Genomic DNA, 25,690 nt, shown 5'->3' on the forward strand with positions numbered 1-25,690 from the left:
ATAAAAGCAAAAAGAATTAGAAAAATGGCAAACATTTTCACTGAAAGTTACAAAAGCTACAAAAGTAAATAAATGAAATTAAAAGATATAAAACGAAAAAGGGGAAAGGACGAAAGGGAATCTTTTTGTGACACCATAAAAACAACTTTAGAACTTCTAAACTTTCAAAGGTTGCTCTATTATTTTGGTATCATTTTCACTTTCACTATTGCATTCAGCATCAGCTCCAATATCTTTCCCACCATCGGTGCCGCCGTTACCGCCACCGTCACCGCCACCACTACAACTACTGCTCCTGCTAGTATGTGCACTCGTACAGGCAGCTGCAGTATTCCGTTGTTCAGTTTCACTCTTTTGTTGTTTTTGATTTTTGCAGTTATTATTTTCGGGTCCTTCAATCTCTTCCATTAAGTCAATATAACGTTGCAAACGTCTCGGCAGTCGTAGTGTATCAATGCCATCTGGTAGTTGTCCATTGTTACGCAGCAAATCACGTATACGACAACTGCAAGACATTAAGACCAAAAAAAAAATTGTAAGTTTAGAAGTTGAAAATTTTTAAGTAAATAAACAGGAAGAAAGTTGCTTAAGTTTTAGTGGGAAAGAAATTGTATCTCAAGTAGTTAAAGTTACTGTTGCATGTGTGCTAGATTTATTTTATTTAATTTTACCAATACGTTAAGTATTTTCTTTGTTTTTTATTTAAAAAAACAAGAAAAATACATTAAAGTAGAAAATTAAAAGCAAAAAAGACTTTAATTAAAATATTTAATTAAATAAGTTATTTTAAGTTTTTTGAATTGTGTAGGATTATTCATTTTGTAGTCCAGCACTGTTTCAATGAGATGTTTTATGTAGAACTATCATCCAAAACATTACGTATTGAGTCCAACACTAGCCATTTTACTATATAAAGCTTTTATTAACTGTAAAAATTGTAAAAACTTAGTACCAAAATGGTGACAAGAGTCATTACTCGCTAAGTGGATATGTCCACTAGTAAACAATCACTAGTAACTGACAAAAGTCAATTACATTGATAAGAAGTTAATGTATAGTGTGGGATTTTGTTTGGGGTTGTAATAGATCCAACCACTTTTTTTATAAATGACGAGGATATAACACAAATTGTCAATATTAATTTGCCGTTTTTTTGTGTAAATTTCAAGATAAGGATGTATAACATCCTTAACAGGTACCAAGCCCCATAAGTCTAGTTTTGACTTATTTGCGCAAGAATTTTTTAGACCGTGCAATTTTGCGTTTTGGTAAGCTTAATAGGGCATAAAAATTATACAATTTGTCTAAACTTAAAGTCCTTATGTTTTGAAATCAGATATCCGTCAAGTTTTGGCTAAGCTATTGCTAGCTATATAACAATAAATCATCGAAAATTATTTAGTACTGTAAGATTAAGTTTTAGCATTCTAGTATATATAGTATTCTAGTATATATAAATGATATATTGATGATATAGATCAAAATCTTAACCACAAATATGTGTTATTTTCTGTTATTTTGCGAATGACAAAATATATAACCCTGTATTAATGATGAAGTTACTTTTATTCCTTACATTGAAAATTTCTCACGTTAAAAATTTTGTTCTCCACAAATATTAAAAAATGTTATTGTGGGAATCACAAAATGCATAACCCTGTATTAATGATGAAGTTACTTTTACATTGAAAATTTCTCAGGTTAAAAATTTTGTTCTCCACAAACATTAAAGATATACAAGCTTAAAAAAATCCACAAGAAAATAAAACAGCTTTACTAAAGTTAAGATAAGTTCCATGAAAAACGTTGAAGAAGAATTTTATTGACAATTGCTTGTTATTTTATGTTAGTGAATTAAGTGAAAAATTTTTATTCTTTTACCAGTATTATGACTTCAAAACAAAAGTTTTTATTACAACTTCAACTTGAGTTGATTATCTATTTAACAAATTTAATAAAGTGCATGATGAATTATAGTAAACTCATTTTACTCAAGTACATTGTTGCAATAGTGCTGTAATACAGCAACAGAGTGCTATATGAGAATATTATACTTGTGTGTGAGATAGAAACGAACTTTGTTTATCTTAAGATGAAGCACATTTTAATGAAATTTCTTATGCCATATGACTAGAAGAGTAAATTTTCTTTTCTGCAACATTTACTTGCATACATAATAAAATAATTCAATTATTTTATATGTATTATGAGTTTATGACAAAATGCTCGGATCTAAGTGAATAAGACAAATTATAATGCCAAGCGTTGCCAAGCATAAATCATCAATGCTTTCCCATTAAAAAACACAAGTTGCTGACGTACACTTGACAGTTTTCACCAAAGTTTGCTCTTATTATTATTTCATTTTATTTTCCATTTTAGATGTGATGTTGTTTATTTTATTATACTCGTAATGCAGTTATAGTAGTAGGGAAACTCTCTTATCGTTTCGGTGAAACTGGTAGAAAAAGGTCATTTGTCATATGGACGACGACATGCAAAAAGTATATCAATATAGTGTGTTTTAGAGTAAAACTTTTTTAGTAGATATATTTATATATATTTTATTATATGCTTTCACATGCATAAAGTGTGCTAAAGGGGTTTTTCACTTGTCATTAAAGTTCGATAAGCTTGAATTGATAAAGTGAAATATTATGCGGTTAAATATAAGTTTTCAACAGTGAAAATTGCAAAATATATAAAAAAATTTTTTTGATTACTTAAAAAAAATTTTTCTTATAATTCAGAAATAACTTTTTCTCAATTTTTTTTCTAAACTTATTTCACTTGTTTTTAAAGCATTGTATATATATATTTCAACGGAATATATTACCTTGAAGTATTACATAGTATGTATATTAGTAGGCTTCAGTAAATTCAGTACCATCAGTAGATATTTTTATCTCATTAATCAAACTTTGTTAATGTATACAAAACGTAGTCATTTTTTCTAAATTTTCCATTTTCCTGTCAATAAATATCATCGACAGTCGTGTTTAAAACCAGGTGCAGTAATTTACTTACGTCGTTCCTGTTTCACTGTCAGCACTAAGTAAAAAAAAATTAATTCAATTTAATTGAAATTCAATTCGTTTGCGTTCAATATTGGCTGGAATTCGTTTGCCATTTGAAATCCCCAACGGCACAGATACATAGTCGCAGTACAAATGAAATATGCTGTCCATCAGCACGGCAATGTGACTTCGTTAGCTTAATAAAGTACTTTAGTCCCATTCTCATATCCCCAATCTAACTATTACGAAAGACTAATCTTTATGCTGGTTACACTTCTTTTTTTTCTAAGGTCCTATATCGATACTTCCGTTATGCTTCATATCAAAATATTTTCACGCAAAAATAAAGTTAATCGCATTTTAGCTCAAAACAAAATACAAAAGGAAAATTAAATTAAATAAATGACAAAGTTAAGAACAGCAAGAAAAATTGTTCAACATTTCTGCTGCTTCTTACTAGTCAGTCACTCACTCAGCGCAGGATATCGAATTTCTACAACCGCAGGATTTTTACTGACTGCCACCAACCAACGTCAATTTAAGCTACCAAACGGCAGTATAAGCAGCATAAGCAGCATAAGCAGCATTTGACAGCATCAGCAAAAATAACAAAAGTAAAATATATATATATAAATATATATTGTATATAAACTTTGTCATTTTGCTACACTGTTTTGGCTTAAGAAATACAATTTTCAGCAAATTTTAAAATTTTTACTTAATTTTCTCGCAGGCAAGCATAACATTTTCCTTGCCATCCTGTTTTCTACTACTTTTCAGTTTCCACTTAATCATATTTTATTAGCACACAAAAGAGTAGCAAATTTATTAAATTTTATATAGAAATTATTTTTACTAATTTGAACTTCATGCTAAAATATACATATATACGTTTACATTTTTTTTTTTTGTTGATTTTTTATTAACTTTATATAAACCACATAATTAATTAAATAAATCTTGTTAAATAGGATCGGAGTGTCAGTGAAGGAAAAAGTATTAAACAAAAAAGTAGGTATTTGCATTCAAGCTCAAGTATTAATCAGCAAAGCGATTTTCTTTTTATCACTGCAAACTTTTAAGATAAAAGGATTCTTTGATAGGCTCCCTAAAGTATTTTTGCTTTTACGAATATTTTTCCTTTACTCTCTTTTAATTAAAGAAAAAATAATTTCAAATTTAAAAAGTATTAAAAAAAATTATTTTTTATGCTTATTAAGTTACTTTAGCTTTATTCATATAAAAATTGTAATGACAAAGTCCTTTAGGGATTTTCAATTAAATTAATTTCTTTCAAAAATAACAAAACAGACAATTTTATTACAGCATTCAGTATTCAGTATTCTGTATTTCACAATAAGTAGCAGTAAAAAATGATTTTACTAAGAAGGGTCAAAAAAATGGGTCATTCTTATTTTCTTAGTATTTTTAATTGGATATTGTAAAGTAAACATAATTATATCCTTATTTTTAAAGGGTTTTTATAATAAAATATAATATTTTACGAATATATATGCACTATATTTTACTTATTAAAATATAAGTTAAAATTTGAGTGTTTTTATTTTACGGAAAAAACCATTAACAGATTTACTTTTGAAAAACTTCTATTTAATTTGTTAAATGGATAATCTCTCCAATAGTACATTTGACTTTCAAACAATTTTTAATAGTGCAAACTAATTATTCAAATTAATGATATCAGAGGATCATAAAAAAATAAATAAAAAAAATATTGCTACTTTTTCAAATCCTAGAACTAAAACTTAAATATAACTCTTTATACTAGGATCACAAAAAATGACTAGTCTAGAGCAAATGAAAGCAATGTTTGTAAGAAGCCTATACTAAAGTCTGACAACAACAATTGTACTAATGAAATTCATTAATCAAAATATTTGTAAAAAACTAATAATAAAGTTTGACAACAATAATTATACTAATAAAATTTATTCACAGTAAAATATTACGAAAAAACTATTCTTAAATAGGCAAGAAATGAGCAGTAATAAATTGTAGCAGTTAATTGAAGTTTATATAGCTGAGGTTTATGCACTCGTTCTAAATTGAATACAGCAAGTATTTTGTTGCTGTTAATGTTTGAAAGAACAATAAAAATTAACGAACCTATATATATATATATGAATAACGTATATTATGTTCAGCATTGTCTAGAGCAGTGCTGTTCAGATCAGATAAGTTCACGGGCCAATTCAAATCACTAAATAAGTTGGAGGGCCGCAGAAATAAATACATACGTTCATAATTTTAACAGAAAAAAAAAAATACGGTGATAATACTAAATTTAGTTTAATTAAATATTCTTTAATTTATCTTTTACAATTCTATCCATTAGTATGAATAGTTGCTGCCATATAAAATATTTTATCTTACTGGATATGCGGTTTTTGAACCAGTTGTGCAAAAAAAAAATATACTAACGTCTTTGTAAATTAAATAAATTCACATGAAGTGTAATCCATTAATACGTTTTGATTCTTTTATTTGCAACACTATAAAAATAAAATAATGTAATATCAAACATGTCGCAAGCCGCATTAGGCCCGTGCTTTGGATAGCCCTGGTCTAGAATATAGTAGTTCACACTGGAGACAGTGTTTTAAAATTGAAAACTTGGCACTTCTATAGTACTTCAAAAATTATACAAACTATTAAAATCAATAAATATTACCAGCAATGAATATTTAATGATAATCGAAACAGTGGTATGGCCAGTCAAAAATTGAATTAATTAAAAATAAAATGTTTGTTGTCATATTCTCTTACTATCTAGTTTCTATTTGCAAACTTATCATACTTAATTACTAACACTACCACACTACTAGATATAAACGTAAGTACTTCTAAATAAGGATCATGAACAAATCTTATAAAGAAGTATCTGAAGTACTTTATACCTTATACACATACTAATTGCTTTCGACAGAGACAAGTAGGTAAGCACATAGCCATGAGCCATTCTCAATTTATATAGCTTCATTCATAAGTGATAGTATATTCATAAATATGTAATATATTAATTCATACTAATTACTAACTGAAATACATAATATCGTATTTCATTTACATGCTAATTGTTTTTCATAATGACAAGTAGGTATGCAAGCAATCCTCAATTTGCTTAAAACCTTTTTGTTCCATTTTTTTTTTCTTAAAAAATTACTTCAGAGATAAAATGTCACTAACCGGCCGGACGCATTGTAAAAGGCGAGTAATTTGTAAGCATTTCAAATGCAGCGAGTTGAAAAATGGAATGCACAAATTAGAGTAATACGTGGCAGAATACCGAGATAGTGGCCTAGAAAACGATGTGACTTATTGTCACTTCAATGTGACCACAGAGCATTGAAATATACTAGAATAAAAATGCTACAGCAAAAACGTTTAACTTCACAGCATATTCGTGACTTCTGCATTAAAAGACATACTGTACATTTCTTTAGAAAGTAAAATATTTAACTTTATTTATTAAGCAACCAACTTTTACTGTGAAGATACTTTAAATTAAAATTAAATATATTTATTAATAAAATATTTATTAATATTACTTAATAATTTATATAGATAGTATATACATAGTGTATATATTAGTAATATAAATATAGTTTTAAAAAACTTTTTTTTTTTCGTTATATATTATTTATATAATTATTACTTTTATTTTTGTTATAAAGTTTCTTATGCATTTGTATCTTAAAACTTGCGATTTATTAGGCATTTTTTATGCATACTACTATTTTATTTAAATGTACACTTACCGACATAAATGCCTCAATGACATTACACCATATACTTGCTCCTTTGGAATAAGATTGTCCATCAAAAGGCGGCCATATTTTTCAAAAAACATTTCTCTTCTGACTTTGTAGACCATTGGCTAAAATTCAACAGAAAGATATAATGATCAGTAACTATAAATTGAATTTATTATTTATAATAAAAAAATAATTTAAATAAATAATAAAATAAAATAATTTTAATTACAAAAATACTTATAGATTAAAAATGTTTATTATATTTTTACATCTCATGATTGTTGTGAAGTTTGAATTGTGAGGAACCGTAACTGTATGGGATCCCACCATTTTTTTACTTATCTAGACATATAGTTCTGAGAAAAGTTTATAAACAATAAAACTTCATCTTCATGGTGAAGATGAAGTTTTATATATAAATAGAATTTAAATGAATAAACTCAAGATAAAAAATTGTATGTTGATATTTATATCAAAACAACAAACGGTTCAAAATTATAGTTTTTAATATAATTAAGTGATAAAATTATTTTTACTATAATTTAAGTGAATTAATAATTAAATATATTTATTTTATATTGTTTTGAATTTTTTTTTATATATTTATATAAATTGCCTTTGTGTTTGGTAATTTCCTGCCAGCCTATATTCCTATATTCTATAATTGAAGTGGCGACGCATTACAAATAAATTATAATTTAACTCTTTAATATTCAAATGGCAACATTTTCAAACATTTTGGACAACTGACAGATGTTGACAATTAACAATTGTCAAAAGTATTTTGCACACTCGTCAATTCAAATGTCAAAAACAGCAAAATTGTAATTATTTTCCATTCCAATCCATTTTTAGAATGTTTATCAGGATACTTCAAATATAATTTTTTTCTGGAAGGTTGCAGAAAATTAATTATTTTGGAAACTTAAGTAAAACAAGATGAGTTTAAGAGCAATGAAACAGTTGATAAATACTGTCATAGTAAAAATATAATCTTTTATTAAAAAATCGTTTTTAAGAAATTTGATCATATTTATTTAAAAATTAAAATTTTTAATCATTTATATTTATATATTTTATATTGCCATTTTTTTAATGACTGTCAGTCTATTTATTGTTTTTAAAGTAAATTAAAAAAAATTTTCAATATGTATTTTTTTTTATTTTAAATATACATATATACATATATTACGCTTATGTCCTAAACTTTTTTTCCAAAGTATTTCATTTTTATTGTCATGATTTTCTTAATCACACGCAGCAGTATGAACACTTTCGAAATTAACTTAATTTCATTTTTACGAAATTAAGTAATTACCAAAAAAATCTGTGCGACCAGAAACCCAAAGACGAGAACTGTTAAAACTAGCCGTTTTGTTTTATTTTCACTTGTCTGACTTAGTTTTTTTGTTGATTGATTTGGGGCAGTATGAACACTTTCGAAATTAACTTAATTTAATTTTTACGAAATTAAGGAAATTTGACTGTCTGAACATCGTATAAAGCTACTACTACCATTTAATAGTAGCAATTTAGTAGTAGCAATGAAAGTATGAACACTTTCGAAATTAACTAAATTTCAGTTTTACAAAATTAAGTAATTTTCAAAAAGATCCCTACGACCAGGAAACCAACGACGAGAACTGTTAAACCTAGCACTATTGTTTTATTTTCACTAGTCTGACTTTGTTTTTTTGTTGATTCATTTGGAGCAGTATGAACACACTTTATTTCACTTTTACGAAATTAAGTAAATTTGGCTGTCTGAACATAGTATATATCTACTACTACTATTTAATAGTAGCAATTTTATCTATTACTATTAAATAATATTTAATATTTTATAAATTTTAATATTTTTGATGTCTAATGTTTAATATGCTATTATTTAATTAAATTAATTATTTTAAATAAATTTATATAACAAACTAATGTTATTTTCTTAAATTAACTGATGCTGATAACTGATGATGATATCTTCAAATACAAAACACGTTAAGTAGTACAATTTGCATCTACCTAACTTGCTACGCATTGTGTTTACCTATTCAAACTGAAAATATCTCTTATCTACATAGTAGTGTTTGTAGTATAATACTCACCTTGTAAGGCATCTCAATCATAGGTATATTTCGTAATAAAATTTGCAAGCAGGACACATTCTGAAATACGTAATTGCGACCATTTTCTGTCAGTTTGTCAAGTAATGACACAACTACGGATGCTCCGCCATCCGGTGGGTTAGGATTGGCGCCATATCTGAACACAAGAAATTTCGAACGACATTGAATTATATTCGAAGTATTCACAGCATTTGTTATTGTAGTCAAAACAGCAGCCATCGTATATCGAGTCAAGTTTGAAGTTACATTTGAACACGGAGCGTTTTTCATTTGAATGCATGATTTGATAAATGAAAATAAATAAAAAGTAAATTTTCATATGAACACATAATTTGTAAGATATACGATCTGAATAAACATATCTATACTACTATACGCATTTATATACATATATATTAGAGCAAAGTAACAATAAATAATAATACTATATTATATGAGGTCCGCAAGATAAGGTTCAGGGCGTAAAAGTTGTGTATTTTATTGTGTAAATTTTTATATGTCACTGGACTCGGCAGGTGTGAATGTGTAGAAATTTTGAGTGTTAACCTTTTGCATTAATTTCTTTAAATTAAATATTTGCGGTTGAAAGTTTGGCAGAAATTTTATAAATTACTTGGCTAAAATACGCCTTCGGTCATAAATTCAAATATGTGGAAAATAATAAACGTAAATAACTATAAGGGTAAGCATCAATAATAGATGTGCCACCGTATTGAAAGTAATCACTTAAGGGCTTAGAATTCATAGTTTGTTTGTGTATTGAATGACAATTTTCCATATTTTCTTTAACAAAAAAAATACGTTTTTTATATTTATTTAATTCAATTAAATTTCTTTAAAAGAATTTTATTAAAATCAATAAATTTAAAATACTTCAGTAGAAGTAATTTACTCGAAACTATGTTAGAAATGTCTCAGAAATACTGGTATTAGATATTAATATGTTACGAATACCAATATGTCGTTCTAGATTTTATAACATTCGAACTTGTGCCAAATTTTTGGTAAGAAAATAATATTTATAGCAACTTTAGAAGAATCTAATGCAAAACATTGAACACACTCGTATATATACATATATATCTATAAGACAACCATAAAATTGTCATCGTATTTTTATAACTACTCTCATATTTTCAATGCGAAGTAAAATCAATAAAGTTTGTACTTGGCAAGAACTTTATACTTGAGTGCAAATATTTTTAAAAAAATATATTTATGTATATGAATGTATATCCATATAAATATAAATTTATCTCGTCTAATGCTTTTTTGTATTGAGGAGAAATATTTATGCAAATTTTATTTTACATAAGTACTTTGCAGTTTAAATTATTGTAGAAAACTGAGTTTTTATTTTTTTATGTTTGCTTAAAGGACCTGCAAAAACAAAATATTCGAATAAAAATTTATGCAACTCCCATTGAGGAGAGCTTTAAAGAAGAAAATATCAGTAAGTTGAAGAAACTTTTGGAATATTTTTTTAAGTTTTTGCATATATATTTATTACTGTACAAATTACAATTAAATTGTCAAAATATTCAAATAGTGTTAGTTTTCTATTTGGAATGAAATGAATGAATTTCTGTAGCTCTGTTGCAATGCACAAAAATAATAAAAATCTTCGGATTGGAAAAGGAAAATTCAAAAGTCAAAATATTTATTTTAAACACAATTTTAAATTAACTATTTATTTATAATTCTATTTATACTATATAAAAACTATACAGTTTCATTACAACTTATTGTCAAGTATCTCTAAGCAATTGTCTTACACTTTAATAGTCAATTAGTATTTCATTAAATAAAGCCAAAGTGAATGTGACTCTTTCATCTAAAATATAGTTATTCGTTATTTTTTTTTATACCAAATAAATTTAAAAAAAATAAAAATATTTGATTAAAACTCTAAAAAAATACTGTATCGAAAAAAACTTTAAATGAACCTCACTAAATTTCAATTAACTTGTTAAAGTTTAAGTCAAAAGGGTTGTCCTAGAATCTAATTAAGCCTATTGAACGATTGTGCAACCGTAAAAAACTCAGAGTAAACTCAAAGAGCTTTTTAAGGAAATATCTTCTAGATCTACTTTAAAAACATCTAGGTCAGTACCTATCACATTCAATTTATATTCTACTGAACACTACCAAAACAAGTATAAATACTTTTTTCGTTTTCCGCGAAGAAACGAAGAGAATCCTTGGAAAGATAATACAATCTTCCAGCATGAAAACGTAACCAACAGTATGACACGTCACAATAGCAAACCTATAAATAATTATACATAGCAAACCTACTGATATCTTTATTCCAAAATGTTTTCAAGAACGACAACAGCATGTGTTTATTTAATCGTCCAGTATGATAACCTAACCAACAGTGAACCACCTACAAACCTACTATTCATAGCAAATCTACTGATATCTTTATAGGAAATCTTAATATAGCTTATAAGTTTAGTTTAAATTGTGCTGGATAGTTTTTATTACAAAATAGGTTAACTTGCATATAAAAGTCAGCAAAATATTAATTCTTCTCATCTTATATTAAATTACTTAAACAGAAAGATTTCAGCAACTATTAAATGATCGTAGCGGTATCACCAGACCGTTCAAATTTCCAAATAAATTCCAGAAGCAACTATTCTGGTTTACACATTTGCTATGTACCATAATTACCAAAAATGATCCCTGCGACCGGGAACCCAAAGACGAAAACTGTTAAAAAGTGTCGACAAACATACAAAGCTTTTATTTTTATTATATTTTTAGTGATATTAACTAGCACTTTTGTTTTATTTTCACTAGTCTGAATTGGTTTTTTTGATATTTTTTTATAGTGTGTATTCGAGTAAAGTTTAATAAATGAATACATAAATAAAATAAAAAATATTTTAAGTTAAAAAAATTTATAACAAATAATTTAATAAGTTAATGCTCTCTTATTAAACTTTTCTTTAAACTTATTATCATAAATATATTTTCAATGGACCTAAATCTTATTTTTTTACCATTTCGTATTAAAGTGATTTTATTTGCATATTGAATATTATAATGTGACCAAAGAAAATGTTGCTCTAAGACGTTTTGGAGTCACAAAACTTTTCTTCTCCCACAACAAATTATTTTTTTCGGTACTCAAAGACTTTAAAGTACTTTTTAGTCTCAAGGACTTCTTTTGCACTTAAAGTGAAACCAAAGATATTTTTAAATATAACAACAAACATTATGGAAATTTTTAAAGACTTTCATTTTAATTCAATTTAATTGTTTCAAATTTTTTTAACTTTAATATTATTTCAACCTTTAATAGAGTAACTTTTTTTAATCGCTTTTATTATAATTTTCAATATTGAATTTTTTTTATTTGCATTAACTTACCTTAATAATATTAACAGCAAATCAGGCGCACTGGCCTGTAAGGCAACGCGTAAAGGTGATGATTTACCACAGGACTCTATGGGAATATCAATGAAACTGTAAAAAATTGAAAAAAAAAAACATTTTTTATAAACTTTTTTTTAATTACTACTAATATGTTAGCATTTTAATATTCATTTATATTTATTTTTTCTTCATTTATTCATTTAGTTATATCATTAACATATATATAGTATACATAATATATTGGAAAAAATAACAAAAATTTACGCAGTAGACAGTTGTATTTAGTCGAAGCTTAAACGTTAAATGATGGCTAGATAACAACCATGATGGCTAGATAATAAGACTGGTGATGTATTATTTTTCACAAACCAAATATCCTTAAACAAAATAATCAGATCTGGACCCTATTAATACTGTTATATATTAGAACAGCAAATTCTCATCAGGTGACATCAAGAATATCATCAGGTTGTTGAATATATTGAAAAACTGAATATTCTTAACTAAAATAATCAAGTCTAAATTCTATGTGTTCTGACAACGTTATTGTAGACGAAAGTTTGTCTACAGGAAAGTAGCAACTCTGTTATTAAAGAGAAGAGAAGAAACAGAGACATTGTACTGGAACAATTCGCCAAGAGTATTGTAATTAAAATTATTTAAAGGGACTAATTGTCATATTATTTTTTTTACTAAGTTGAGAAAATTGGATATACGACCCACACATTTAAGGGTGCGATAGGGTTTTGTAGGATACACCCATTTCAAATCAATTATAGTAAAGTCAGTTATTTAGAGTTATATGTCGATATAGTTTTACTTATATACCAATATATATAAACTTCTCACATTATGGAAGTTGTATGTCGATTAGGTTACCAGAATAAACTTCACACGCCATATAACGCGAATTAGTATATGTTAGTATTAGTATATGTATATTTGGAGCGTTATTTTTAGTATTTCTCTATACATATGAATGCTTTTGTCTTCATTAGAAGGATTCCTGTTATTTTCTAGAAGAATATTCTCTAATATTTTTCTATTTGCTACAGCCTTTAGGTAATGTTTTCGTTTAATATTACTTTATATATTTCAATGTTTTTTATATCAACTAAAAATTTGTAACAATTTTGTCAAATTAATCATAATAAACGATAAAAAATATAAAATATCCCAAACGAATGTTGGCAATAAAAAATGAGCTTTACGTTGACATAAATTTCATTAAATTTCAATCTGAAAAATGTTATTTATTACAAATATGCTTCTAGTAAAAAGAAGCACCCAAGGCACATAAACTGTTGTATCGGTAAATCGGTGAGACAATAAAATTTTACCTATGAGAGAGACCAATGCGATGCAATAAATTTTATTTTATTCATTTTTCATATACAAAGTAATAACAAAAAAAATCATTTTATTTTTATTTTTCTATTTTCTTGACAAACAAAAGCATTAAATTATTTTAAAGTAGCTGTGACACATGTGGTTATAAAAAATAAATAAAAATAAATATATATATATATGTATATATGAATATATATATATATGAATATAAAAGCTCCAGTATAGTTATATACATATATATGTGGTCGATTTTTTTAAGGCATGAAATAAATTTGTAGAAAATATAAGCCATGAAAACCCTAACACATATAAGCATATTTGCATAAATTTACGCATTTTAAGTTGACAGACACAAAAGAACGGAAGTAAAGCAATTTTTCAGGTAAATGAAAGTGAAAAGGAAAATAAAAAAATGTTCACAAAGTTCTTAAAAAAATAAAATGCGAAATGTATGTAAAGTACATACTCGTACTCATAAAAAGATAAAGGAAAAGGAAATAAACAAAGTTAAGGATAAACGCAGTTAAACAGTGGCAACAATGACAACAGCAACAACAAATTTATTTATATTTTATTTGCAACAATAAAAAAAATTGTCATTGTGCTACCAAAAAATCCTACAGGATATAAGCCGTCGTGCTATTTTGGCCTGGTTTTACATGAGATAAAGAAAATAACATTTAAGCTGCTTAAGTTTGTTGTTCGCTAATTTGAGTCAGAAGACAGTCAAAAAAATTAATATCAAAAATTAAACAGAAATTGTCTCAGGCACTTTGCAAATTTGAAGAATAAAAAATACCCTTGACATGTATTCAATTTCACTCTAATTTACTAATTATTTTAAGAGTTTTTTTAATAAGATTTTAAAGTAATTTATTTAAAAATCTAGCAGTTAATCTCATATTTATATACTGAAAATTTGAATAACAAGAGAGTTAAATTTAATTTACTTATAAATTTGCATCAACAAAGATTTTTAATGGAAGCTACAGCTGAAGGATTACGGCAGGATCTTTAGATGAGTATATACTCGTTAGAAATTCAGTCAAATAATTTAAATCATACATTTATAATAATGATATTAATTCTTTATATTACGAAAAATATTGAGTATCAATTTTAGAGATTATTATTTTATATTATCCTAATGATTGACATTGTAATAGATTGACAAATACAAACGCTACAGTTTCTACAGCGGACAACACTTCATATTTGTTGAATATCCATTTAAATTTATCGCAATATGCTTAACGTATAAATATACATAAATTAAAGATATTTTGTCATATATTTATATTTTTGTAATTTATATGCAAAGTACAAGTACAAGTATTATAGAATAATAAGTTATTCATCAACCGAACCTATTTTTCATTTACATGAAACTTATAGCTAAAATTCTATCAATTCATTCTATATTTTAAAAAAAATATTTCGTTTTTTTGGACCGTGACCAAGACGAACAGACAAGTTCACTAAATCTTACTTGGCCAATTATACACTTATTTCAACCTTATAGATTTATAGCTTATTAATTTAACTGACACGAAAACACTAGACTTAAACATCAAAATTGTAAAGAATAAAATAATTGTAAAGAATATTTGTGGCATGTTGTCATACAATATAATGAATTACTTCACAACACAATAATATCTCTTACAGTTTCTTTTATTCAAATAGCCATAACAACCCTATATCGAGTGTCAGCCTGAAAGAGCATTTCTCTTTAGGCGCCTATATTGCGTATACGCCTTTGTCAGTCTCGTAGATCAAACGCGGTTAGTGCTTTCTCAAACCGATCACTCTATTGGAGACATGGTCTACATCTACGCTTTATTTTGCCATTCTTGTTGTTATTTGTTACGGCAGTGCTAAGATAGATGCAATATTTAACAGATTTGAAAGTCATTAGCCTAGCCTGACCTGTAGATACTTCGTTCTCTATTGATCTTAATTACTTTTCTATTAACTACAACTATGAAGAAGGAAGGTGCTTAATAACACAAGGTTGATACAATTGCCTACATCAACAATCTAATTACTCTATAACTACATTGGACTTCAAAATGCATCATTGGAAACAATATATACAGCTGTTATCAAACTGATTTCTCGTTACATACCACGAATATGGATATTGCAATGATGCTATGATTTGTAAAGCCCTTTCTCCACTTTGCATGCGTCGAGCTTTTTTTTTCTTTTGTGCTGTGAATATATGAATAGCTATTCCAACTGAGGCTATATAAGTAAGGTTATATCTTAGTAAAAAAAACGTATTTCATACCAAAGCAGTGTTTGCTCTGAGATAATGTTTGTAATGCAACAAAATTTCTTACAAACATCGCTTTAAAATCACTAAGAAATGAAAACTGAATAAAAGAATCCTCTTCCACCTGCAATTATTGTCTAATCGATTTCAGTTTATAGTCATGAGCTACATAATTATTAGGTGCGTATAAACTCGTCTTTCTCAATCTGTACCAAAACTGCAGCTTATACTCCGTACACATGTATTTACGTGTACATATTCGAATCAACACACCTATTGGACACTCTATTAATTTTTGGATATGTTTTATACAAACTTTGCAAACTTTGTTCACCATAACCCACACTAAATTAAATTAGCTCGTCATTTACACCCACATCCCTATACTTTATATGCTCATATATGTACCTTACAAACTGCTCTATCAGTTCTCATTTTGTTTAATTAACTTCAAACTATTTTAAATTTAAACGTTATTCATACAATATAAACATTTTAAACTTTCCTTTTAACTTTAAAATATATTAGAAACTTTTAACTTTAACTCATATGTATAGATAAGAGAACTTTTAATTACGAGATAACTATTTCGTTTAATTATAACTTCAAAAACTACATCTTTAGGACATAATTCAATAAATGTTAGTTATTTGGTAGTTGCTTCAACCTTCCAGTTTCAGGCTTCAAGCAAAATGTGTTTAAAATGCTCCTATTCAGTTTCAATTCTAAGCCATTATGCGAATTAGTGTTGCACCTTAGTCTGTTGTCTTTGATGGTTTGATGGTTTGACGATTTGACTTAAATGTCGCTTCATAACAGCTTTTATCAAATTTACTCTGCTGTGTCTGACATAAATGCTACTTTATGTTATCTTTGTTTACATTTTCTATCAAATTTTTCTGCTTCTGCACTTCTGTATAGGCAGCAGCATAACAGTTAACATTCGACTAAGCTTTAATCCCAGGCACAACTTCATTATGCATTGATTACACGCCTTCGAACTGAGAATTTGTGAACATAAGCGACTATAAATTCATACTCGTACGCATACGTGTACATTTTTACATATGAGTTTACATGCTGCAGCAGAACAGTTGTGTATGTTACAGCTGTGCACATATACATACATAAATTTACTAGAATTGCCATTGTTCTGATTCTAGTGATTGTATGATTGTGTTTATGTTAGCGTATGTGTTTTTAGGCATTGTATAAGCAATGTAAAGTATTAAATGTTGTTCCTGAGCTGGTAAAACATGGTTGAGTCTTTGTTTTTAATTTGAATTAAAGAGCAAAAACCTGTACAAAATATTTTTCATTCAAGCCTTAAGTAAAACAATATTTACATAACCTTGATTAACAAAATTTAATTAAAAATATTTTATATTTTTTTTAATTTATATTTTACATTTTAATGCAATCTTATTTTTAACAATAAAACATGGAAAAGTGCTGGTGCTGTAATGAAATAAAATAATTTTTGCCCTCACATGTTATTTTACTTAAATTTCTGCTTGGGCTCATTAAAATGAATTTAATTTAATTATTTTGCGCTCAAATTATGGCAATTTCCCAGGACAAACATCTTTTAATTAAATTCATTCGCATTCGGGTTCAGTCAGATTCGGATTCCCTTTTCCCTCGACATGGAATTGTAGTAATACTATTATTGTCGTATTTATTGTGTGTCACTTAATTTAATTATGTTAAGATTTTTATTAAAAACCGCAACCGAAGGAGTTTTATGTCAATGGCAACAATAAATTTCATTAAAATATGTTGCCTTTTATTAATATTATTTCATTAGTATTTGCTGTACTTTGTTTTTGTAATTTGTTACACTTGTATTGGTGTTAGGCACACAGTTGTAGGTTTAAAGCAAATAACTTATATACTGCGATATGTACTATACTATATGCTCACTTATACAGTATATCAAAAGACTAATTTTTTGAGAAATAGAGTTTTCATACAAATTAATATTAGAATTTAAAATTAGAAAGCAGTGATTGTGTAATTGGGTCGGGCAAGATACCTAAAATCTTCTCAAAAATGTTTTAATCCATTTTCATTAGGAAAGGCTACTGCACAATAACAAATTACGTACTAAAAACAATAATTGAACCACTTTTACAATGTATTTTGTCATTCCGTCATTGTGCTTCTTTACTTAAATTCACTATATCATCTTTCAAAAGACTTTTATATATATTTTATGGGTATCAAAGAATAGTTGTTTTAATTGTCATCCAGATAGATATTAAGAGACCCAAATTTTAGCAAAGAATATCGAAACTAGATACAGAGTGTCTTAAAAAAATCTAAAACAAATAGATTAAATGAGTTTCGAGGTGTGTTGAGATTGAAGATAATGAAAAGATTGACAAAGTAGAAAGTAAATGAACACAGCCTTTTGACAGTAGGTGGAAGCATCGAAAGCCAATGTGTGAGACTTGAACCCACTAAACCACCTCTTATTAATGAATGGAGAAGATTTCCACAGCATTGTGAAAACTTCATTCCAGTAATCAGGGGAGAGAGGAAACAAAAAGTTTTAGTACCTAGCGAGCTAGATTTATGTAAGCCAGAAAGCCACCCACACTCAAGTCTGTATTATATAGACACTGAATATATAGATTCACGAAAAGATTGATAAACTAGCAAGGAAACAAACACCACCCTTACTTAAGTATGTATTATATAGATACTGAAATAGTTTAACGATTAAGGGTAAGACAAACTTGTAGAAAATATGAGTAGCAAACATGTTTTTAAATCTTTGATAAACTGGAAATATTTTCTTAGTTATTAGAAAATTGAAACAGAAAGGACTGAAAGTAAGATAAATTCAGGAAAAAAAACAGCAACGTTACTAGTAGCCCCAGAACTCTTTTGTACACTGAATATATATTTCAATTATTATCATTTATTTATTATTTGCATAAAAAAGAACAATAACCTTGCTAGTAGAACCAGAGCGCTTTGATGAACTGTAGATATTTCCTTACTTAATAGAAATGAACAGAAAAGATCGATCAGCAACCGTGCTAGTAGGTCTATGTTAAGAGGCATTGTTAGCTTAGAAAAGATTAATACCTTTTTACTTAATATAACTTAAGGGCAAAAACAAGACTTATCTATGTATGTATAAAAACGAAAAATTAATTGAGATAAACTTACCTAATCATACGTTCCTGTTCGAATCTCGCTATCCATACTGGCAGTTTCATACAAAGGTTTGTGGCATGATGTAGAAAATATACCATAGCGCGTATATTTTCATCCTATTTAAAATATTTAAAAAAAATATAAATTTTAATTTTATTATCCATATACTATATATATAATATATCAAACCTGATCACGAAAGTCACTACGCCAGCCTGCTATAAAATGTGGAGCATTTGGGCCAAATAAAGCTCCTAAGAATATGCGTTCAAAAGTCTTTTCGCATGAATAAATTTCTTCTGTACATAAAAAAAAATTTAAATGTTTAAAATTATATACTGAAATATATATTTTATAATAATTTATTTAAATTCAATTAAAAATATAATATAACATCATAAGTCGAAAAAAGGTGTGAGATTTTTTAAGAACTGATAGATGTTATATACAAAAACTTTTCTGAATAAAAAAATTCAGGTAAAGGGAATAACAAATTTTTAAATAATTACTAAAATTTAATATAGTTCTATACAACATAAAGCAAAATAATCCTTTTTAAATTGTATTTTTCAAACAAAAAATTCAATACAAACAATTCAATTTAATTACAAAAATCCTATATATTTTTTTAGTGCTGTTGTGTGTCAGTATGTCAGTTGATATTGCAAATGCTGCATTTCGGAAGCAACGATTCAATATCGCCAACACAATTTTGGCTAAAAACATTTGCATATTAACTCGAATAACACGATTTTGTTGTGGCACAGCTCAGCACTTTACAATCTTGTAAACAGAAAAAAATGCATTGTAAGTGCTGCAGTAAAGCAGTAAAAAAAACATTACACCACAACACTCCCCTACATGCTTCACTGCAATGCGTAGAACAACAAAACAGTTTCAAGTGTCAAAATGTAAAGTAAATGGAAAAATATTCGTTGCGTTCACCGCACTTGTTGCATGAAATTTGTTGCAAAATCCTCCAACAACAACAACAGACACAGAATTATTTGCACAACTAAAATGTTGCACAAACGCAGTTATTCTTGTGACTATCACTGCCATGTTAAGCCGTTGGATATGTAAAATATCACGCACTGCGGGATTTTTTTCACTATTTCGGCGAAAACTGCAACTGCCAGGACAAATGCAACTGCTGCATTACAAGCAATAATGCAATTACAATAATGCATTGATAGTACAAAGCAAATAAGGACACCCCTTCTTACGTCCTCTACATTTGTAAGTGTGTAAATGTTCAAAATTAATAATTCTACAAAATTGCTGTTCAGCAAATTTTGAAAAATGTTTAATATCCTTCGAAATTGCCTAAAATATGAGTATGCTTTGCACTGTACATTTTTTTGGAAGTGGTCGACAAGGATATGTGTAAAATTTTATGAATTTGATGTTTGCTATAAAAAAAAAATAAAGAGTAGAGGATAGAGGATTTTTCTGATATACGCAATTTTAATGAAAAAACGAAAGAATATTAAAAAAAATTCAACTGATTTTCAAAGCGAATTAAAGGAAAGTTTTTTCAAGAGATAAATTTTTTAACCCAGTAAATTTAAACAAAGCAATTGCGAATTCAGCAAATATTCTTCATTCAAGAATTTACTTGCTTAAAAAAATATCTGAAAAATTTAATTGAATAAAAAAAAATGTCTCTACAAAAAATTAATTCAATTATTCTTAAGCTTTCGAATATATAAGTCAAGTACGGCATTGGTTCAGTCGGCTAATGAACACCGACTCTGAGCTTCAAATTTGGCAGGGTAAGAGTTCAACCCGTGGTATTTGAAGTCTCCAAAAATTATTTACGAATAATCATATAAAAGAATAATTTCAAAAGACCATTGAAGATGGGAATCTGATAATACTCGAAACAACTGTATAGTCAGCCAAAAATTCAATCAATTGATAAATAATAAAATTTTGTTATAATTTATTAATATTCAATATATATCTATAAAGAAATAAGTTTTGTAATGGAAAAACTTTTCCCTATTGCAACCACTTTTCTATGCGAAATATATTACTTGTCATAGGATATAAAACTTCTAATTGGAAAAGCTTAGCTTTAAAGTAGATATGTGAGTAAATGGTTCAAAAACACAGGGTTGGCCACTATATAATATATAATGGTATAAGTATTTAATTATTTGGAAATATTCAATTATATAAGAAAATATGAACTATAATAAGTTCGATGAATCGATATGAAAAATGGATCTTAACTATAATAAGTTCGATGAATCGATATGAAAAATGGATCTCCCTTAACCTTACAAAACTTATTTTAACTATATTTCAATTTAAGAATCTCATCTGTATAGTTATTTTCTGGAAAATCTGCGAAAAACAACACTACTATAGCTATTACCTCGTTGTTTGATGAAAAATTGTTTGAGACATAAGAAAAGCGAGTAGTCAGAGAGATATTTCGTAACTTCATTCAATGATTTAGTCATTATTTTTGAACCTGTAAATTCTGAGGTGTATTAACTCAATTAAAAACGTATTTTTTTTTGTAAACCAGGTCCCTTCCATAACTTTTTGATTTTAACAATGACTTTAGAAATAATTTTTAGAGATGAGTGTCATGGATGCATTATCTTAATAGAGTATTATTTCATCAATAAACCAAATATTTTATACCAAATTTTCTCATTTAAATGTTCCAAAAAGTTGGAATAATTAACTGAATTTATTCTTTTATAAGTTTTAAAATAATATATTAGCAAAATTCTCTATATATTCAATAATAAAACTGACGCTAACACTATTTCAAGAAATATATAGACTCATAGTAGAATCATAGTAATAGATCCAAATTTCGTCCATAGTAATAAAAACATGCAAAAAATTCTTTCTATTCTTACTGAAATGCTCCAGATGTTGCTAGCAATATATATATTGTATACATAATATATATATTTCTTATATACTTTATATACACTGCTTCGATATATATTTTTCTGTGTTTATGAAGTAGAGCAAACATTGAGCACACAGTTTTTTGGAACCCAAAATAAAATATCGCTCACTGTCCTTACTAGCATGCCTTGAGCTTGTAATAAATCTCTCTTTATCAATCGACGATCTTCATAAATCATATCCAGTAGTTTTATGAAATAAAATATTGTACATTACAGTTTAAAATATTATTCAAATTTTTCGAAACTTTATACATTCTGATCTTCGAGCTGCTAAAACATTTTCGAACATTTAAAGTCTATAATCGAAATATTCGAATGAGAGTATACTTGAGCATTTGAGTATACTTGAGTACTGCGTGAGTTCAATTATTATTTCGCGCCGTTTTAGTGGTTGAATGGAGTAACCCTTCAAAAACTATGAAGTACTAACATACATACATTCATTAAAGTGATAAAAAGTGATATATTTACTATTGAAATATACTTTGAATATATATAAAATTAAATTATATTCAAAATATTCTTCTTATATATAGTCTTACAAACATTTATATAAAATGTACCAGCAATTTATGCATAAAATTTATTACTTTTTATTTATGATTTACATTTAACTAAATTGCCATTTGTACTGAACAAAATTTATTTATTTAAATTAAAGGAAACAAAATAAATAAATCTTTTATTTTTTCTGTAACTTCTCTGTATGTTTTTATAAATCCAAATACAAATCTTTGAATATTTTCTTCATTCATTTTTATTACAAAAATTTTTATTTTATTACACAAACATCAAATCTTTTGCCGAAATCATAAAAGTCAATAAATTAGAGATTTTTATTTCGAGACCACATAACAATTGCTTACCCAAAAGCTCGACCACCACGGCGGAATCTCGTACTCCCCAATCCCAGCAGGTGCGTAAGGCAATATACAAAATATTATGAAATTTTCCCATTAAACACACCTGGAAGAAATACAAAATATAAATTTATGTAAAAGCTACAAATTATTTCTGAAAATGCAGGAAATGTAAAAAACTAAATAAAATTATTTATTTAGGTATATATTTAGTATTTAAATGAAAGTTCGTAAAGTTAAAATCCTTTGAATTTTTTAAAATCTTCCCTTTTATAACATATTTATGAGATTGTAAAATTTTTAGTATAATAAAAGAAAGCTTAAATAAGATTAATTTAAGAAAAAATGAATATATATTTATGAAGAAGATTTTTTTACAATTAATCCTTACCGAACAGAATACATTTACTCCTTCTAAAAAGGGCCAAAATGGCTGCCGTTGAAGCTCTCATCCAATATTCTCAACTCGGTTTAAGAAAGTTAGTATATTTACATCACATGAGAGTTTTGTGGTTTACAGAAATATATTAATTGACCATAAGTCATACAATAAATGATAAGCTAATACATAAACTTTAGAATAAACAGTTGTGATAGTATTAGTTCATGGGCACCAAAGATGCAAAAATAGTTAATAATTCAATACAATATTTTCGACTCTCTTGAAAGAACATATATTTGGAAATCTCTCCAATGTGTTTGACATTTCTCAGAAAATAATCAGTTCGGTTGGAAATGAGTAGCAAATCATTCAATATTCAGAAAACTTCACAATAGCACTTTATTGTGCAGCGTCAGATTTGTATGGACCACGGACCTAAAGAAAGACATGTTTTTTATCCTTGTTGGTCTTGATTATAGACTTGGTTTGGATATAGGAAGTTTTAACAGTAAAACATTCATATTAATTAGAGACTATAGAGTCGCTTCCTCAGAGATATGTACATATACAACCTAAACTAGTTATATTGATCAGAGAATCGGTTAAAACAGGTTTTAATATAAGCATCTCCAAAACGAAGTGGGTCCAAATCAAAATGTCTAACGGTGATATATTCTTAATCGAATGAAGAATGTTGTAGATATCAGCAGTATTATATATTTGAGCAGCGTTATTTTCACTACCTCTAGAATCAGAAGTAATATTTGTATTAACATTCAGACAACTTAGGAAATGTGTTTATACATACATTTAGAAAGCTCGGAAGTGTTATTCTTTAATAATCAAGATAAGTTATATTCGGTTAACACCAAGAATACAATGAATAATAATAATAATAATCTTTATAATAAAAATAATAATATATATAATAATAATAAAAATATTTATAATAATAATAATAATGTTTATAATAATAATAATAATATTTATAATAATAATAATAATATTTATAATAATAATAAATCAAATAAAAATTATTGTGAAATTATAAACAAATGTTTGTGCATTCATTAATGACACAATATCCGATTTATTATTTATTTATTAAATTATTTTTTTTATTAATTTATTTTTTTATAAATTATTTTTTAATAATAATAAATTTTTAATAATAATAATAATAATATTTATAATAATAATAATATTTATAATAATAATTATAATATTTATAATAATAATTATAATATTTATAATAATAATTATAATATTTATAATAATAATAATAATTATAATATTTATAATAATAATAATAAAAAATCAAATAAAAATTATTGTGAAATTATAAACAAGTGTTTGTGCATTCATTAATGACATAATATCCGATTTATTATTTACTTATTAAATTATTTTTAAATAATAATAATAATATTTATAATAATAATAAAAATTATAATAATAATTATAATATTTATAATAATAATAATATTTATAATAGTATTCATAATAATAATAAATCAAATAAAAATCATTGTGATATTATATTCGATTTATTATTTTTTTTTTATTATATTATTTTGTTTTTTATTATATTATTTTTTTTATTAAATTATTTGTTTTTATTAAATAATTTTTTTTTTATTAAATTATTTTTTTATTGTTTCCTAACAAAAAAAAAATTCTTAAAAAAAATAAAAGAATAATAACAGGATATTACATACATCACCATTGGCATTCTTTTTTTCGCGATGATAGCGAACCGCAGCAAGCACGGCCATGCGAGCGACTTCCTCTGTGTGCATATTTTGTCCTGTCAATGTAGAAAAAAAAAAAATATTTTTGTACTTCATTAAAATCAATTTAACTTCAATAACTAAATAATAAAAAGAATGTCATTGAATTATTGCAATCAATAAATATTTGCAGTAATGTAATAAACACATATAAATCCAAATAATTTAATTTTTTTAGCAAATATTTTTTTTAACACATTTCATACCATTTTTAACTTAATTTATTGATTTTCTTTTTATACCAATATTTATGAGAAGTTTATGAGAAATACTTGCCATCACTGCAGCCACCAATTACGGCGTTCAAATGATCCAAGACATCACGGCGTGACGACCGGTCCTGGAGGCCATTACGTGTGATTTTCTCGAAGGTATCCTCGAAGAAACATTCGAAGATATACTCCATTTTGATTTGACGGTTCGTGATTTTCTGATAGGAACGTTTTGTAGGCAGTTTTGTGGAAGCGAATAGCTTTATGAATTGAAAAGAAAATGACATAGGCTTTCTTGTGCACTACTAGGAAGCCATAAATATGCAATTTCACGTAAATGCTTTAACAATGACCTTTTGTAATCAAAGAAATATGAGCGGTCGGGCGGTGAGACATCAAATCGATTAA

At 26.6% G+C, this 25,690-nt stretch overlaps 1 protein-coding gene across 1 annotated transcript; it reads right to left on the reverse strand.

Moving 5' to 3' along the window:
- Positions 1-9: 9 nt before the first annotated feature.
- On the reverse strand, positions 10-25,690 carry LOC119681302. The gene is made up of 9 exons (XM_038094455.1): positions 25,347-25,690; positions 24,999-25,087; positions 22,905-23,004; positions 19,289-19,398; positions 19,112-19,215; positions 12,298-12,393; positions 8,896-9,052; positions 6,797-6,915; positions 10-505 (listed from the first exon to the last, which is right to left on the reverse strand). The coding sequence occupies exons 1-9, from the start codon at positions 25,567-25,569 to the stop codon at positions 157-159; spliced, it is 1,347 nt and encodes a 448-aa protein (XP_037950383.1). The 5' UTR covers positions 25,570-25,690; the 3' UTR covers positions 10-156.

Source organism: Teleopsis dalmanni, chromosome 2, assembly GCF_002237135.1.
Source record: "Teleopsis dalmanni isolate 2A chromosome 2, ASM223713v2, whole genome shotgun sequence".
NCBI classification, from domain to species: Eukaryota; Metazoa; Arthropoda; class Insecta; order Diptera; family Diopsidae; genus Teleopsis; species Teleopsis dalmanni.